Here is a 17,004-nt window from a genome sequence, read left to right as displayed (position 1 = left end):
ATGACTCATGCCACCATCAGCATCTCCGCCTCCAGGATGCCAAGATGTGTGGCCGCAGCCGCAGGCAGCCACGCCGACCCCGCTGCCCGCATGCCCAAGTAGTCTCGAATCGCTGACACCTCTCCTGAAACAAGAGTGGTGTCGTAAACTTAAACCCCTTGCTGGAGCCCGCCAGCCGCGACAACACCGCCACACCAATTTTTGTGACCCCGGAACTTCCGTCCCGAGCCTTATTTCACGGCACGATGCTACAGTGCGCTACACGTATTGTGGTATTCAGCTTCCATGGAAACATCAACTAATTTGGACGCTCAAACATGGGAGTCAGGAGTGGTTAAGGCCCAGAGCGTTCTGTCTGGTTTATAAAACCTTGGCCAGCAGATGTAAACGTGCTTTTTGTATAAGTGGCTTAATTTTGACGCAAAAGGGCACTAACCTTCGGCGCAAATAATGCAGAAATTTCAGCGCAAATTGCAAAATAGCTTGCGCCGAACTTCGGCGCATGACGGCTTCACGGGCGTCCGGCGTACCATATGGATGTTTTCCAGTTTGGGCTGCAGGTTTTAGCTCTAGGTTTTAGACTGTAGGTTTTGGGTTGGGTTGGGCTGGGCTGGGCTGGGCTGGGCTGGGCTGGGTTGGGCTGGGCTGGGCTGGTTGGGGTGGTTGGGTTGGGTTGGATTAGGTTAGGTAAGTTTAGGTTAGTTTAGTTTAGGATAGATATGAATACCTATTTTTTGTAAGTTGAATTATTTTTTTTCATTTTGTAGCATCATATGCCTTCCATCTTTGAACTGCCATATTCAAGCACCAGAATAAGTATGGACTTGAACCTTTTCCAGTCTGGATGCCTGTATGGAAGTTGTGCAAAATCATGCAGTTGAAGGTATTGTAACCACAAATAAGAGCTCATGACTCAAGTCTCAACTTGTCCATAATTGGTTATCTTGATGTATACTTGTAGACCCTTCCTCTTACTTGGCACACAGGCATGGTGTCACAGTGTTCTAAAATTGGATTTCAATTGGGTGTCCCAATAAAAAAAATCTGAAGACAAAATGAGATAGATTTAGTCTTTCCGCAAAACTGCATAATGCCATTTTTACCTCAGATTTTGTCAGAACCTTCACAGGATCTGAAATGAAATGATGTAGAGTAGATGCATCAACTGTCAAGTCATGCGTAACCTGGCAGCTGGCTGTTGAATCAAACTTTTGACATATTTTTTAGCAAAGATGAAATAAAGCCACTTGTCATATTTTTAGGATGAAAACATTTTCCCCATCATGTGTGGTTATTCACCTAAAATTCTGAAACATGGAACACTGTCATACCAGCATTCCATCATGTCAACCAGCATTCCGCAGCATGTTAGCAGAAGCAGCAGCATGTTATAAGTATATGAAAGATCCAAATAGGTTGTAGGTTGGTAGGTATTGGTACTAAGTTTAACTTAATAGGTTAGTAGGCAAGGTTAGGATTAATTTTAGTTGAGCATCAAGATAACCATTATGAACAAGTAACAAAATCCTTACCTACCCTTGAAAGCATTGCTTCAATCACATCATCACGAAGAACCAGACAAAATTTTTGCACATTCTTACACTATTTGACATCCTGAATCCAGATATGATGCTTTCATGTGGCGCAAATACAAGAAAAACGAATAATCAAACCCGTGCGTATTCGTATCAACGGCGCCACAATTGTAGATCAGACCTTTTCTGAACAAATGCCACCACAATTTTAATTGATAAGGGATTAAAATGGCATGAGCATCAACATCTTGATTTTTTCTAAAAGATAGCGATAACTGATAACTAATAACTTACCATTCATTTTGAAATCACGGCGGTAGGTACACCAACACATGGCACTGAAAACAGCAAAAGACGGAATGGCGGAATGTCGTATGGAGCCCTAAAACGCAGCTCGAATTGAGCCCGAAAAGGAAGACGAACTGATGCCGCTTTCGGGGCTAATGTACTTTGAGCCCGAAAAGGGCGCCTAACTGATCCCGATTTTAAAATCATACAGATTTGAGCCCTGTTTTGGCACTCATATGAGCCCTTATTCAAAAATGTTCTCAAAGTGTTTTCTGAGTGAACCCGCCGCCCAGCAAGGGCAGTTTGAAGGCGGCTGCGCCGGTGAAGGTGGCGCGGCCTGGCAGGGGCCGCGGCCGGCCCACTCCCAGCTACCCGTCCCGCGAGGTGCTCAGTACCACCGACTCGTCCGATTCTGAGGCAGCGCCGTCGGCGGGCCGCCGCCAGCAGTGACGACGACCGGCTGGCGGCGTTCGCGCGGTACTTGTCCGACTCCTGGTACTCGGACTTGCCGCCCAAACTGGACGCCGGCGGCGTGAGCACCAGCAACGCCAATAAAAAGTCCACCTTCATCCGGCTCTTCTCGCACCGTGTCAAAAGGACTACGCCGCGCGGCCGGCCGGCCAACTCGAATGAGCGCAGCGAAGGGCACACGTCCCCGACGGCGGCACTGGCGCCTCCCGCCGCGCCGCTGCCGGCGTTGCTGGCAACGCCGATCCAGGCCCATCGATTTCTACTGTTTTGTTGCCTACGTGCCGCTGCCGCCGCTCAGCCAGCACAATGGCGTGCCGGTGTTGCGCTGTCGGATCGAAAAGCGGCTCGTGCAGCGGACGGACGGGTGCGGCCCGCGCGATGAGCCGCCGCCGCACACCGAGCTGCGCCGCGCGGACGTGAAGGTGGAGCTGGCAGTGGCCTGCTCAGTCCCCTCAACGGCGTCGACCGGCTCTCCGGCGATTTGCGGTCAGAAACGCCGCCGCTTCTGGGACCAAGGTGTCAGAGCGCGGCGCTGCCCGTGAGACGTTAAGTTAGCACAGGCAATGTCGTCTGCACTCCTTGCAGTTCATGTTGAATACACAACCATGTTGCGAAGTAATAGGCGCCGGGTTTTTCAGTTCATAGAACTTTTTCCCTGGCTATTACACCCCACAACCGAACACTGACACCTTGCACAAGTATGACTGTGTGTATGAATGTTAATAAATACATGAACCAATGTTGTGTTTTCGGTTCCAGTACCTTCTTTGGGCACCTCGGCAACAAGTAAGTAATCCGTTAGCTTTGCCACACCTAAGATAGGCTCCCACGTTGTTATTTGCTCCCGGGTTAACATAAACCGGTTTAACGTAACTTTTGCATCCCGGCCAAAATTGCCGGGTTAACTGTCCCACCGCTCGAGACTGGCGCTAGGCTGGCCGAGCAAAAAAAAAGTTTGTCCGCGGTTCGTCTTATTCGCAGCTGCTGGACACGGGGGAGGGGGGAGGAGGGGCTGCATCGGACGAAAAGCGGGCTCTGGTATTAACTGGATTTTTTTGCCAGCTGGCGCCGTATGGTGGCGCTAGCAGAGCTTCTTACATATCAATGCTAGATATAAAAGAATAAATATTTACCAATCAATTTTTCATTTAAAGCCATTTGAAATATTTATGTCCATCCTACTACCGCGCTTAGGTATATCTAAAATTAAATACCTTTCGTGCGTCGCCAGCTGGCCAGCCAGCTGACGCAATCCAGCTTTTACCAAAGCCCCGAAAAGTGATGACGTGAGCCCTAATATTGGCTTCACCACACAATTTGAGCCCTCAAACTGGAATCAGGTGAGCTCGAAAATGGGGATCAGGCTGAAAACTGGTATCATAGTGAGACTAGTTTTAGAGCTTGACACCGATAATGGGTACTGACTGAGCTCTGTTTCTGCGATCAATGATACCGATTTAAGGGATCGTATGAGCCCATGTGGCGTTGCTCAGAAAGTATTCTCGAAATGTGCTGTCTGTTTTGAATATGGTACATTAGCCCGAAAACTGGTCTCTGAGCCCGAAAATCGGGACACTGTTTTCTCAGTGTAAACGGTGTTGTAATCTATGTGAAGACACTTCTAAAATAGCCTGTAGAAATATTGAAGGCAAAAGTTCAACTTTTTCACAAGACGGATGTCTATAAACCTATTCAACGTGTGACAACTCAGCCGGTATTTCGTCGCCTACAGCCCAGCTTTCCCTATTGACCGATAGAGGCGCTGCTATCGATGTCCGCCCGTGCCGCCTAACGGGCTTCTGGAACCTCAGTTGCATTCTGGGAAATGAGATTGAAAGAGCCGTCGATTTGTTGGCGTCATTGCTGCCCGTTTGCTCTGAACCTCGATGGACATTCTTTATTGAGATGACCTTCGAGGCATGTTGGATGCATGTGACATGCGCTCTTGCGCTTTGCATTGTGCATTGCAACGCTGATGAGTCTTGTGACGGGAACGTTGGCCAACCCGCCGTCGTTGCGATCATTGCACGACGCTCGGTTGGAAAAATGAAAATAATCAGTCTTCTTCGACCCAATTTGGTAGCCCAAGGGATGACCCATTTGGGTCACCATGTGAGGTCATGTCAAGGCTGGAGTTTAGACGGCGCGAATCATACAATTGGACGCCCAACACAGTAGGTACACCGCTGAGGGACGATGGTCAGCCTGCATAAGTTGGGGCGCGGGCGGGTCGATCGCCCGGCTGGTCCTCCCGTATGGGGTGTTCGGGAGCCTTTTCAGCGCCGTGGGAACGGGGACAGCGGCGTCATGAGGCGCTACCGACAAAGACAGGCGGCTGCCATTGAGGAAAGTGAAACGGCGCGGTGGCATGAGGCCATGGGGGCTTCATACATTACAGGACACCCAATCCAAAAATAGTGGGTCAAGTAGCACTTAGTGGAAACGGTTCAGTAAACGTTGAAGAAAGCCTGCATGGTGACTGGCCTTCGTTGATTGGATATTGTCCAGAGTGTGTAACAGACCAAATACCAAACGTATTAATCGGTATGCATTATCGAAGCGACATGTCCTGCACTTTCTTTGAACATTTGCTTCTCCACCTTAGGTCTGAAAGGCACTTTTAGTAAAACATGAGAAGAATGGTTCCCTTTCCCAATTCCGACGGGCCATCGGACGTGAACGTTTGTAATTTACTTATGGACGCATCGATATGTTTTTCATCTAATATTTCTTCTAAAAGGTCAATTTTCTTCCAAGACGTGGCCTACCCAAAGTAACCTTGCGCTACCCTGCGGAGAAAACGTGTTTCACTGCCAATCCTGGGTCCTTTCTCGGCAGTATTGATGCTAGCAACGTACTGAATATTTAACAGCTCCTCGCCTAAATTATGCGCCCCAATCTCAGCAGCGACCTTGTCAGTCAGCGAAATATTCATGCAATTCGCGGTGCAGGCATCTGTCGCCGTCTGTACGGGCAATCGGTCAGCTAGAGCGCGCCGCTACTCAGATGGTAGCCGCAGCATACATAGAGAAAGGTCGCAACTGTCAGTGGTTAGAGACTACTGTTGGTGGTCAAATATGTCGGCGGTTAGGTAATACTATTTATAGTTACCGTGGATAATACTAGCCGTTTTCACAACGGGCTATCCGGCGAGTGCACCTAATTTGACCAAATCTGCACCTAATCTCTGTTACAGCAAATATCTTAATTTTATGCATTTATTTCAGTTTTTTAATCGATGGTGCTCTCTGATAATATGACAAAGCAGGCATATAAGCAATTAGTGCAACCCTAGCTGAAAGCTACCAAGAGATACACTGAACTTAATTTAACCAAATCTGCACCTAATCTGCACCAGATGTGAACCAAATGTGTACCAGATGGCCGTCGTGAAAACGGCTACTATCGAGTATACGGTCGGTGGCTAGACTTCTGTCTGTGGTTAGACGGTGCTGGTAGCTTGAGACTATGCTGGTGATAAGAGAAATATCATGATCATGACCAAAGATTATGACCATTGGAAAAAGCAAAATATCGGTGTACAGAAACTGTGCCGGTGGTTGGAAACTACGATGGTGGTTCAGGTTGTGTGTCATTTTTCTGTGGTCAGAAGCGTTATGCCCGCCGCTTATAAATCATACCCGATATCGTGACCATAATAGTGTTTAATACCCGTGATTGATGCTCAGAGAGTTTCTGTAGCCAGTGATTGTCAGTAGTGACATGTTACACTGCGACCAGATTGAAGTCAGAGTGTCGATATAGATCAGGGAATATGAATAGGGACGATGGCAGGAGATGGCTCGTGACCACTGACCAGTTTATGGGGTATGAAATGTTTGATCAGATACTGTGTTTGGCCAAAGACTGTGTGCATTGTGCAATGCCCACGAATGGAGGCTGCAGTCTCGCTGGCTGCAGGTCACAAATGGAGGCTGCAGGCCACTTCAGCAGTGAATCTGCTCGAGTCCCTCACGCGCGTGTTTGCAGGTATCTATCGTCGTCGGCAGTCGCCAGTCGGCACCGTTAGGTCACGAACGACAATTTTGTATTCGTGTCCGTCGATTTGCTCTTACACATAACACTTAAGGAACAGAAGCGGCGGAACACCTTCAATTAAGGGGGTGCATGACGACTTTTGGTCCCATTCTTTCCATGCAACACCCATAGGGCTAATGTTAAAATGCCAAAATCAAAAGGGGGCACGGTGCCCCGGTGCCCTCCGCCTCCCCGTTCCGCCGCCTATGCTTAGGAACATCATTCATTTGATTTCTGGTAGTCTTATGCCTAAGTCATTCCATTATGAAACGATTTATTGCTCATCATTGATCATGATTTATGGTAGAAAGCCTGAATGAAGGGCCAGGCGAAACCGTACTCGTGCTTTCGCTGCAGCTCCCTCGACTATGTCTACCTAACGGGGAAGTCGGAAACCTTTAGTGCACTAGATCTCTTTGTAGGTGGCAGCACCATGTTGAGAATCGGCTCTTGATGCTGAGTGCTGGCTGGCCGCGACGCCAGGCAGATTTAGGTGAATCATTATGTCATGAACGTCAATTTTGTTATCATTGTGCAGCGGTTCACTTATGATGGCATAGGTAGTGACCTGGCCGGAGTTTTAAATGCGGTTGGTGCCACAGTTTCGGCTCTGGCTTGAATCAAAGGTCGGGAATCGGGATTCGGGATGTCAATTTGCAGCTTTCCATCGCTAACTCGTCGCCGTCGACGTCAGTCGTCCCGGGCGCAATCGCGAGAAAAAACATCAGGGGAGTGGCACCATTCCCCTCCCTCTATTCCATCGTTCCCATCCTCAGGATAGCCAATGTGTAGTACCAATTTTAGGAGAGTACGTACGTATGTACATGTGTGCTGTTTTTTTTTAATAGCCACTGAGGTACGAGCATGCTGACGATGCAATATTTAACTATACGTATAATGGCAAGGGTAAATACGGGCACCTCAGTGTTATGCACACTTTTTTTACACTGGGTAGCCGCATAAATGTATCTAACGGCAGTGCAGTTCCAAAATTCAATAGTGCACGGGTCAGGCGAATCGGCAATCACGTCGAATCACGGCTGCGGCCATCCGCCCACGAATACTGGGTGCCGTGCATGTCGGCCATCGCTTCGTGGCGGCACAGCCAGCTGAAACTAATTGGCGTAACGGCCAGCTGCTGCACTGTGCTCTGACCCCTGACGTCACTGGGTTTTGTTTTAGAACACTCCGGCTGGATAGACGGAGAGAGAGAGAGAGAGAGAGAGAGAGAGAGAGAGAGAGAGAGAGAGAGAGAGAGAGAGAGAGAGAGAGAGAGAGAGAGAGAGAGAGAGAGAGAGAGAGAGAGAGAGAGAGAGAGAGAGAGAGAGAGAGAGAGAGAGAGAGAGAGAGAGAGAGAGAGAGAGAGAGAGAGAGAGAGAGAGAGAGAGAGAGAGAGAGAGAGAGAGAGAGAGAGAGAGAGAGAGAGAGAGAGAGAGAGAGAGAGAGAGAGAGAGAGAGAGAGAGAGAGAGAGAGAGAGAGAGAGAGAGAGAGAGAGAGAGAGAGAGAGAGAGAGAGAGAGAGAGAGAGAGAGAGAGAGAGAGAGAGAGAGGAGCTAAAGAAAGACAAAGGAAAGATAACAGTGGAACAATGTGTCTGAAACGATGCTATGGATGCTTCGTCTTGTGCCGTCCGCATTATTGCGCTGTTCATTAAAACGAATATAAATCGGTGGCGCTTCATTGACCATATAATGATGTTATAACCGGGTCCGTATCAAAGCGTCCAAAACCGCAGCACCCAAAGTACGCAACATCCAAAACCGCAGCGTCCAAAGTACGCAACGTCCAAAATACGTCCAAAATCGGGTTTATAGGGGGCATTCACAAAGTCCAAAACCGAAACATTCAAAACCGCAACGTCCAAAAACGTATCATCCAAAAAACGCAACATCCAAAGACGCAACATCCAAAGTACGTAACCTCCAAAACCACAACGTCCAAGACCACGACATCCAAGGCACGCAACATCCAAAACCAACCTAACCTAACCTAACCTAACCTAACCTAACCTAACCTACTGATTTTTGCCTATCCCTAACCCAACCAAACCTAATCTAACCTAACCTACTGATTTTTGCCTACTGGGGATAAGGAAACCCAACCTAACCTAACCTAACCTAACCTAACCTAACCTAACCTAACCTAACCTAACCTACTGATTTATGCCTACCGGGGATAAGGAAACCTAACCTAACCTAACCTAGCCTAACCTAACCTAACCTAACGGTTTTGGATGTTGCGTACTTTGGATGTTGCGTACTTTGGATGATGCGTCCTTGGATGTTGCGTTTTTGGATGATACGTTTTGGATGTTGCGGTTTTGGATGTTTAGTTTTTGGACGTTGTGAATGCTCCCTATATACCCGATTTTGGACGTATTTTGGACGTTGCGTACTTTGGACGCTGCGGTTTTGGATGTTGCGTACTTTGGATGCTGCGGTTTTGGACGCTTTGATGGTCCCCGTTATAACCTTATAGTGCTGATAAAATTATCTCACCAGTCAGGGAGTAATGTCAAAAGACGTTTGTAGCTACCTTCTCATACAGATCAAAGGGCAGCATGCAGTTCCTGGAAGCAATAAAGACCCTATACCCAATGAAACTTAGCGACAAAGGAATGGTGGTACTGGCAACCTAATCAGCGTTCGACACGAATTTAATAAATGCTGGTGGATGCCCAACAATAGATAATTGGACAGCCTGTCCTTATATATCGTTTATTTCGCTTTGGTGAGCAACAGGCACTGAAGTCTTACGCAGTCCTTGCAGTTATTGTGCTTGTAATTGAAAATAAATTAGCCAGCAGCATGAAAAGCTCAATAGACTGGTCAGCTATTGAACAGATATGAAAAGACGTTCGACTATTGCAGGCATTTCAGAGACCGGAGAAGCGATACAAATGTGCGACCATTACAACGCTTTCAGGATAAACCCATCCCCGTTCGACTGCTCACCGTTCGCAGGGCTCCCCGTCTCCGTCCGTCGCGGTGACGGTGGCTGCCGCCCCGCTGCCCGGCGCTCCCCTCCGACCCCGGCCGCGCACCAGGTCCACCCGAGCCAGTCGCTGGCGACGGGCCGACGGCTGCACCATGAGCGGTGACTCGGGATGGACCGACTCACTGTCCGATGTGTCGGTCAGGGTGACTCGGATACAGGCGTCGGATTCGTCCCGAATGGCCATGGTGCGCCGGGCGGGTCGGCAGGGCGTGCGGGTCGCGCTGTCACCGCCGCCGTCGCCGCCGTCAGCCGAGCGGACTGACATGGTGTCGGTCGCCGCGCTGGTGTCTGAGAGTGGTCTACCCTGCGGCACATGGGGACAGGTGGGGTCAGAGTGGTCAAACGGAGCCAGCTAGCTATTTGGGGAGCAGAGGGAGCAGGCGGAGATAGGGAGACACAACGGAGGGAAAGGTTATTCCTTTGCGATGATGTTGGCTGCGAGTGGGACCTGCTTGGCACTGACTGTTAACACTCGAGAAACCCGAGATTTGTTAAATTGCCGGGGGCACTAGGGGTAAGGACTCATTCTAATCATGCCATTTCTGCTACGGTTGCCTGATGTTATGGCAATATTTATGTTTAGTCATTACTAAATACGTGAGGAATCATTGACCTTTTCCTCGAAGAAGTAAAAACAACGTCAAAAGTTATATTTTAATATTTGGCATTGTTTTTATTTCTTCGAGGAAAAGGTCAATGATTCTTCACGTATTTATTCTCACTATGTTCCTCGCTAAAACACTTCACACCATTAGTCATTACCAATGAGGTCGCACTTAAAAAGTTCTGTCTCGGTATATGTGCATTGTGCAGTCATCGGCCAATATAACGTGTCGCATTGATTAGCCCTATTAGTGGCAGGCTCCTGGCTACCCCTATTGGTGGCAGGGGGCTGTTTACGACCCCCCTTGATCTCTCTAGATCTAACCGGCTGATTTTCAAAATTCAAACGGCATTCGATTCCACTCAACGTGGTTTAGATAAAACATCAAAATAAAAAACAAATAGGAGGCAGTATAGGGTGTAAAAACTCCTAAAAAAAAAAACAACTAAAAACTGCAGGGAAATCGATAATAAATAAGACTTCGATTGTAGACAAGCTGGTCACTCACATCTTGTCTTCTAAAAAAAAAAGATGTGCTCGTTTTCAGCACTAAATGTCGTCTGTCATACACACTAACTAACAAGGTCAACTACGTAGTATCATCATCATCATCATTTTAGCATGACGTGCTTCGCATTTCATTCTTAGTTCTCCCAAGGGTGAAATCTAAATTGCTTGCTGGTTTTGGAAATGCAAAGCATAGTCATTAATTTTAATGGCATTAATGAAGAGGGGAAATTCGGAATTTGTAGTCAGAGAAAGTCACAGAAACTCAGTATAGCCAGAATGATAGAATGGTCCAAAGTCCAAACTATTACTCGTGCTCCGATTTCAGTGCAGGCATTCTTTCGGTAGACATTGTCATGTACAGCCCACCGCTAAAGTAATGTGTGGTTTTACCAATCTCAACAGATGGCTTTGACTGGCGATTTTTTAATGCGCAGTGATCGAAAAGAAGACGTCAATAGACGAAGTTGCAGCTGCAAGGGTAACGATACAGGTTAGCTACATTCAAAGTTTCATTGTGGTCTGGCTAATCATTCCTAAGCTTCAGAAGCAGAACATACCCAAGACTGAAACCACACAATGCTTATGCTGTGGACTGTACGAGTACCCTCTGTCTGCAGGTATGTCACGTCATTGTTACTCATGTTAATGGTTATTGGATGCAACATTTACCATAATAAAAACGAAACATAGAAATTAACCCGCGCCCTGGTGGGGTCTGTTTATAACGCGACCTGGTGGGGGGGGGGGCTATTTTTTGCCCCCCCCCCCCCGTATCTCCGAAACTACTGGACGGATCCGCAAAATTCAAACGGCGTTCGAAAGGCCTGTCAAATGTGTCGAAGGAAACCAAATTTCATTGACCTCGGGGTCACCGATGACGTCACAGGTCAGGTCAAAGATGAAATGTTTCACCGTTCACGGGTCTTCTAGGGAATGCGCTATAACACCGAGGAAAACGCATTTTGTCGAGAATCAGCGGTAGGGCGTCAGTTGCCTAGTAGATATGTTGCTATTAGAGGTCGCTGGCAATACCAGGTCAGGTCACAGGTCAGGTCACCAAGGGTCACAGGTCAGGTCACATGAGCCCAACTTTACTAAGGTTGTGTGATACATGTGTTAGAAAACCGATGTATTGCGTAGGTAAGGCAGATGGTAGCTTGCGTCACATTGCACTGTCGCAGACAATATTTTACATTTGTCGTGATTTCATGATCGCGGTGATCATTTCTAATTCATCGTTCTAGGCGTTTTACGTTAAAGCAAAGCTTAATCAATCGCTTCATTCAAATCAAGTCATCACATCCCTATCTCCATTTTTTCCCAGACATTTCCCAACTCACGCAATTCAATCATGTCAAATTTCTCACGCGTCGACTATTGCCAGCGCCTCCGCGCAGATAATTCACAACACCCTCCCCCACGTGACCGGCGGCACGCTCAGCATCTGCTACCCTCAAGTAAATAAAGTCTTTGTACTGGCCGCCGTCGGTCACCATCTGTGGTGCGCAGTGTCGCCGATCGCACTCGTCCATCTCGGCCAGTGTGTAGCGCTGTGATGACACCGGTCTTCCATGTTAACCGGTTGGACTGTTCTCCCTCGACGAGTACTAAGTCACCGATAGCTGCTTCTCGGATCAGCTGTCTGTGTTGGAAATCTCTCAGATTTCTCAAGTATTCTCTCTGCCAGCGTCTCCAAAGGTGCACCGCAACTCTAGTCTGGTGACGCCGCCGGCCTCGGAGATCGTCCTCCTCTTCCTCTGCTCCTCCCAGTGGACACCTTAGGAAGTCGGCAGGTCTGAGCGGCTGCTGGTCACTCGGGTCGTCAGTGACGGCTGTCAGAGGGCGCTGGTTGATAGCGCTCTCGATCTGGCAGAGAACTGTCTCGAGCTCTTCCCTACCGAGAAGGGCACTGCCAAGTGTTCTGCGGAGGGCAGCCTTGGTTAGTCCAACCAACCGCTCCCAAAAGCCCCCCCACCAGGGGGCTCGCTCAACAATGAAGTGCCAGCTCACGCCCTCAGTCGCTAAAACCTTAGCCGCTCCCTTGAAGTTTTTTGCGTTGTCGCTCAACACACTTCTGGGCTTTCCTCTGCGGGCTGCAAATCTGCGGTAAGCCTGGATGAAGTCCTCGGTCCCCTGTGACGAAACTAGCTCTAGATGGAGCGCGCGCGTAACCGCACACGTGAATACCACAAAATACAGCCTTGAAGCTTGATGACCTGCTCCCCCACGGACCAGCAGTGGTCCTCCAAGGTCCACACCGATGTGACTAAAGGGTTGTGAGGGGCGAATCCTGGTGCTTGGTAGAGGTGCTACCACTTGGCCAAGAGGTTGTGCACGGAAAATCAGGCACCTCTGACAGCTTCGTAACACTGACCGGACTACCTGGCGGCCTCGCAGAATCCAATATCTGTCCCTGAGCGCACTCAGCACCTGCTGCACGCCGGCATGGCACAGCCGCAGATGAGTGTCTTCAACGAGCAGCTGTACTAGTCGGTGATCCGACGGCAGAATGATGGGGTGCTTCTCTTCATCATTCAGAAGGGCCTCTTGGAGACGACCCTCTTTCTTCAGTATACCGTTCTCTAGTCTGGCACCAAGACTATGCAGGCGCGACTTTGGAGACAGCGGCTGTCCCTTTCTCAGCGCTGACACGTCTTCATGGAACTTTGATTGCGCAGCTTTGATCCAGTATTCCAACGCGCCTTCTATCTCTTCGGTCACCAGTGGTCCCGTTTTCCTGTCTTGTCTGTCGTCTTGTCTGCAGTTGTGTACCCATCTCAGTACCCAAGCTGTCACGTTGAGTAAACGTTTCAAGGAGCCGTAGCCGACCGGATCAAAGAGCTGCTGCGTTCCAGAACTGTCACTAAGTACCACCAGAGCTTGCTTCCTTTCTTCCAGCTGACACTGTGATGGTTCGGGCTCATGATCCCTTTTCTGGGGCCATTGTGACTCGTGCTGTCTGAGCCACTCTGGTCCGTGCAACCAGAGGTCACCGTTCAGGCGGTCCGCTGACGTACCTCGGGAGGGCAGGTCCGCCGGGTTCTCGTTTCCGGGGCAGTGTCCCCATTCCTCTGCGGCGGTCAGCTCTTGTACCTCCTGCACGCGATTCCTCACGTACACGCCCCATCTATCCGCGTCGCTACGGATCCAGCTGAGGGCCACCATGGAGTCTGTCCATAGGAAGCTTTTCTGGGGTGGCACAGTTAGCTGTTTTTTCACGTAGGCTAGAAGCCGTGCGCCGATCAGAGCTGCCGTAAGCTCGAGCCTTGGAATGGTGATTTCTTGACTCGGCGAGAGACGTGACTTGCTGATGAGCAAGTAGGTACTTGCACACTGCTCCGAATGCTCACTTCTGATGTAGAGGACGGCTGCATAGGCTTCTTTACTTGCATCACAGAATACGTGAATCTGGTACGGTCTCTCGGCCAGCGCACAGTTTCTAGGAATGGAAAACTTTCCCAAAGTGCGGAGTTCACGGAGCCACTTTCTCCACTGGCACTGGACGGCACTAGGAAGAGCTTCATCCCATCCCTTGCCCTCCTTCCAGAGTGCTTTGAGCATCATCTTAGCTCGCACCGACACAGGATTCAGGAGTCCCAGTGGGTCATAGAATCTCGCCGTAATCTTCAGGATGCTCCTCTTTGTCTCTGGCAGACAACTTCCAAGTTGAGCCAGCTGATCAGTTTCAACCACTAGATGATCTGTGGTTGGGGCCCAGCTCACTCCGAGCACCTTTCGTTCGCTGTTCGAGCAGTTGGCTAGCTCCTGGGGGTCAGTTGGCTGGAAGCTGGTAGTCCATTTTGTCATATTCATCTGAGCTTCACTGAATATTTGGACTGTCCTTTCCTTCACACAGCGTGCTTCTTCCTCTGAAGCAACGCTAGTGATTAAATCATCACAGTAGATGTCCCTGATGAGTCGGTCAACCAGTTCAGGATCGGAGCGCTTAAAATGGGTGAGATGCTGCCTTAGCGTCGCCTGCAGCAAGAACGGCGAGGCATTCACCCCGAACAGGACTCTTTTCATCCTGTAGGTGGTCGGCTTGAGGTCGCACGCCTTCTCCCTCCAGAGGAACCTGGTGACATCACGATCACTAGGGTGGAGTGACAGCTGCAGGAAGGCTTTCTCTAGGTCAGCAGTGAGACCGATGTTGTTTGAGCGGAACCTCAGTAACACACCCGTAAGGTCGGCAATAAGATTGGGACCTGCTCGGATGAAGTCGTTGAGTGCCTTCGGATGACCAGCGGCGGCGTCGAAGACCACGCGTATTTTTCCCTTCTTGTAGACTGCGTGGTGCGGCAACACATGGACTGGTCCGTCTGGCTCCAGTGGTACTCGCTCTGCATGGCCGGCCTCCAGATAGTTCTGAATGGCATCATCATACTCCTGCAGGCGTCCAGTTTTCCTCAAAGCGGCTTCACAGGCTTCTAGCCGAATTACAGCGTGTTTTTCGTTGGTTGGCAGACCCTGCGCTCCCCCCTCTTTCCATGGCCATCGGTTTTCGTAGCGCCCGTCAGGTAGACGAGTGCACGTTTCTTGGAAGTGTTTCAGCGCCTGTTCATCCTCTTCCGATTCTTTGTTTGTCCCGCTTACTCCATCTGAACCGATTCCAATGCCTTCTAGACTCCATAGATCCTCAAGCAGACTTCTTGTTTCGGCACGGATGAAGTTGACTGCTGCAGCTGGGGCCGCACCCACGTGTTCCGAATGTACCCGTCCAGCGAGGATCCATCCGAAAATAGAGCCCATTGCTACCGGCCCTGCTGGACCAACCTTCATTCTTCCGTCGACAATGTTTTGAAAGTAGTCTAGTCCGATCAGGATATCCACGTCTCGACTATCGTGTTCTCCTGGTGGTTCCGCCAGCTTGAGTCCGGTAAGGTGTGGGTACGCTTTTAGGTCGGAGGTCACGATGGTCGGGGGTGCGGCACATATCTCTGGTACCTCGTAGGCGGTTAGTACGATGCCCGATTGAGCTTCAGCTCTCAGGCTTAGCTGTACTCTGTTGGTCAAACATTGTGTTGTCTTGCTTCCTCCAAAGGTTTCAACTTTCAAATGTTCACTGCTTAGAACACGACATCCAAGCTCGCGAGCTACTGCCGTTCTAATGAACGTTTGGTTGCTACCTGAGTCAAGCATGATTCGAACTGTTTTTTCCCTAAGCTCGCCAGTTGCCCTCACCTGTGCGGTCTGCATCAGGACTTTGCTCCGCTTAGCCGTGCTAGCTGCTGTCACAGTGACATTGCTTTCAGTGCCCACTGGTTCTACAGAAATAGCTGCTGAGGTGGCGGCATTGCTAGCGGTTCCAGCTGAGTCACCACATAGGAGCACAGAATGTCTTCCGCTACACTTAGTGCACCGTGGCTTGCCAGCAGAGCACTCCGACGCTCGATGTCCGTTCTCCAAGCACCAGTAACAGGCGCCCACGCGTCTTAACCGGTCACGTCTCTCCGCGATGGTCCAGTTTCTGGCCTTCCGGCAGTCTTCTGCGGGGTGCGGGTACTCGCAAAAGGTACAGCGTGGTAGTGACTCCTGTCGAGAAGCTCTTAAGGCAGTGGCGGAACCGAAGGGGCTCGCGCGTCTCTCCGGCAGACTTCTGTCTGCCGCTGAGGCAGCTGCCGTGGTTTTGCATAGACTGTGAAACGAGCGTCCGTGTGCTTCTGTATAGGTCCGCGTATACTCAGCCAGTTCTGTCAACTCATTAACACCCTTTTCCTTCAGGTACACCTCCAATTGTTTTGGGCAACACTCAAAAAAACTGTTCTAGGATTAAAAGATCTCGCAAGGCATTGTAAGAGTGCTCGGTGTCGGTTAAGTCAACCCAGCGAGTGGCGTAGCTGTTCAGCCGGGTGATAAACTGCGCTGGAGTTTCGTTAAGCTCGGGTCTCGCGTCACGCAGTTTTTTACGGTACCCTTCGCCTGTCAGGCCATACCTGTTCAGTAGAGCCGTCTTAAGAATATCATAATCATCGGCATCCTCCCTGCTTAGCCGTGAGTATGTGTCAAGTGCTTGGCCAGTAAGTAACGCGCTTAGATTTGCAGCCCAGTCTTCGCGAGGCCACTGATTTATCTCAGCAATCCTTTCGAATCTGCTAAGATAACTGTCCATGTCGTCCTTGCTGTCTTCAAATGTCGGCATTCTGGGTCTTTTTGCCACTAACCTGACGTCGGTGTTTCTGCTGTGCTGGCTTTCCCTGTCAGCTTCAATTCTCATTCGTTCCATTTCAAGTTCATGTTGTCGCCTTTTTTCGGATTCCTTTTCTTGTCGTTCACGTTCACGTTCACGCTCCTCTCTTCTTTCTTCTCTATCTACTTGCTTCTCAGCAAACTGCAGTGCTTCTGCACCGGACAACCCCTGCCTTACGGCGATCTCTATATAATGTTCCATGTCCTGCCAGGGTCGCCAGAAATGTTAGAAAACCGATGTATTGCGTAGGTAAGGCAGATGGTAGCTTGCGTCACATTGCACTGTCGCAGACAATATTTTACATTTGTCGTGATTTCATGATCGCGGTGATCATTTCTAATTCATCGTTCTAGGCGTTTTACGTTAAAGCAAAG

At 49.5% G+C, this 17,004-nt stretch overlaps 1 protein-coding gene across 1 annotated transcript; it reads right to left on the bottom strand.

Moving 5' to 3' along the window:
- Positions 1-9,282: 9,282 nt before the first annotated feature.
- LOC122376254 lies at positions 9,283-15,222 on the bottom strand. Its single transcript, XM_043356053.1, has 3 exons — positions 15,217-15,222; positions 12,826-14,829; positions 9,283-9,633 (listed from the first exon to the last, which is right to left on the bottom strand). Exons 1-3 carry the CDS (start codon positions 15,220-15,222, stop codon positions 9,283-9,285), a joined length of 2,361 nt encoding a protein of 786 aa, XP_043211988.1.
- Positions 15,223-17,004: the final 1,782 nt, after the last annotated feature.

This window comes from Amphibalanus amphitrite, unplaced genomic scaffold, assembly GCF_019059575.1.
Source record: "Amphibalanus amphitrite isolate SeventyFive unplaced genomic scaffold, NRLGWU_Aamphi_draft 002068F_arrow, whole genome shotgun sequence".
NCBI lineage: Eukaryota > Metazoa > Arthropoda > Thecostraca > Balanomorpha > Balanidae > Amphibalanus > Amphibalanus amphitrite.
This window is presented reverse-complemented; position numbering and strand designations above follow the sequence as displayed.

What these genes read in the sequence shown, in the direction of transcription:
- LOC122376254 (XM_043356053.1), bottom strand. An exon ending in GGATTCTGCGAGGCCGCCAG is followed by an intron (nt 9,634 to 12,825) that starts GTAGTCCGGTCA and finishes CATGTGCCGCAG; the next exon opens with GGTAGACCACTCTCAGACAC.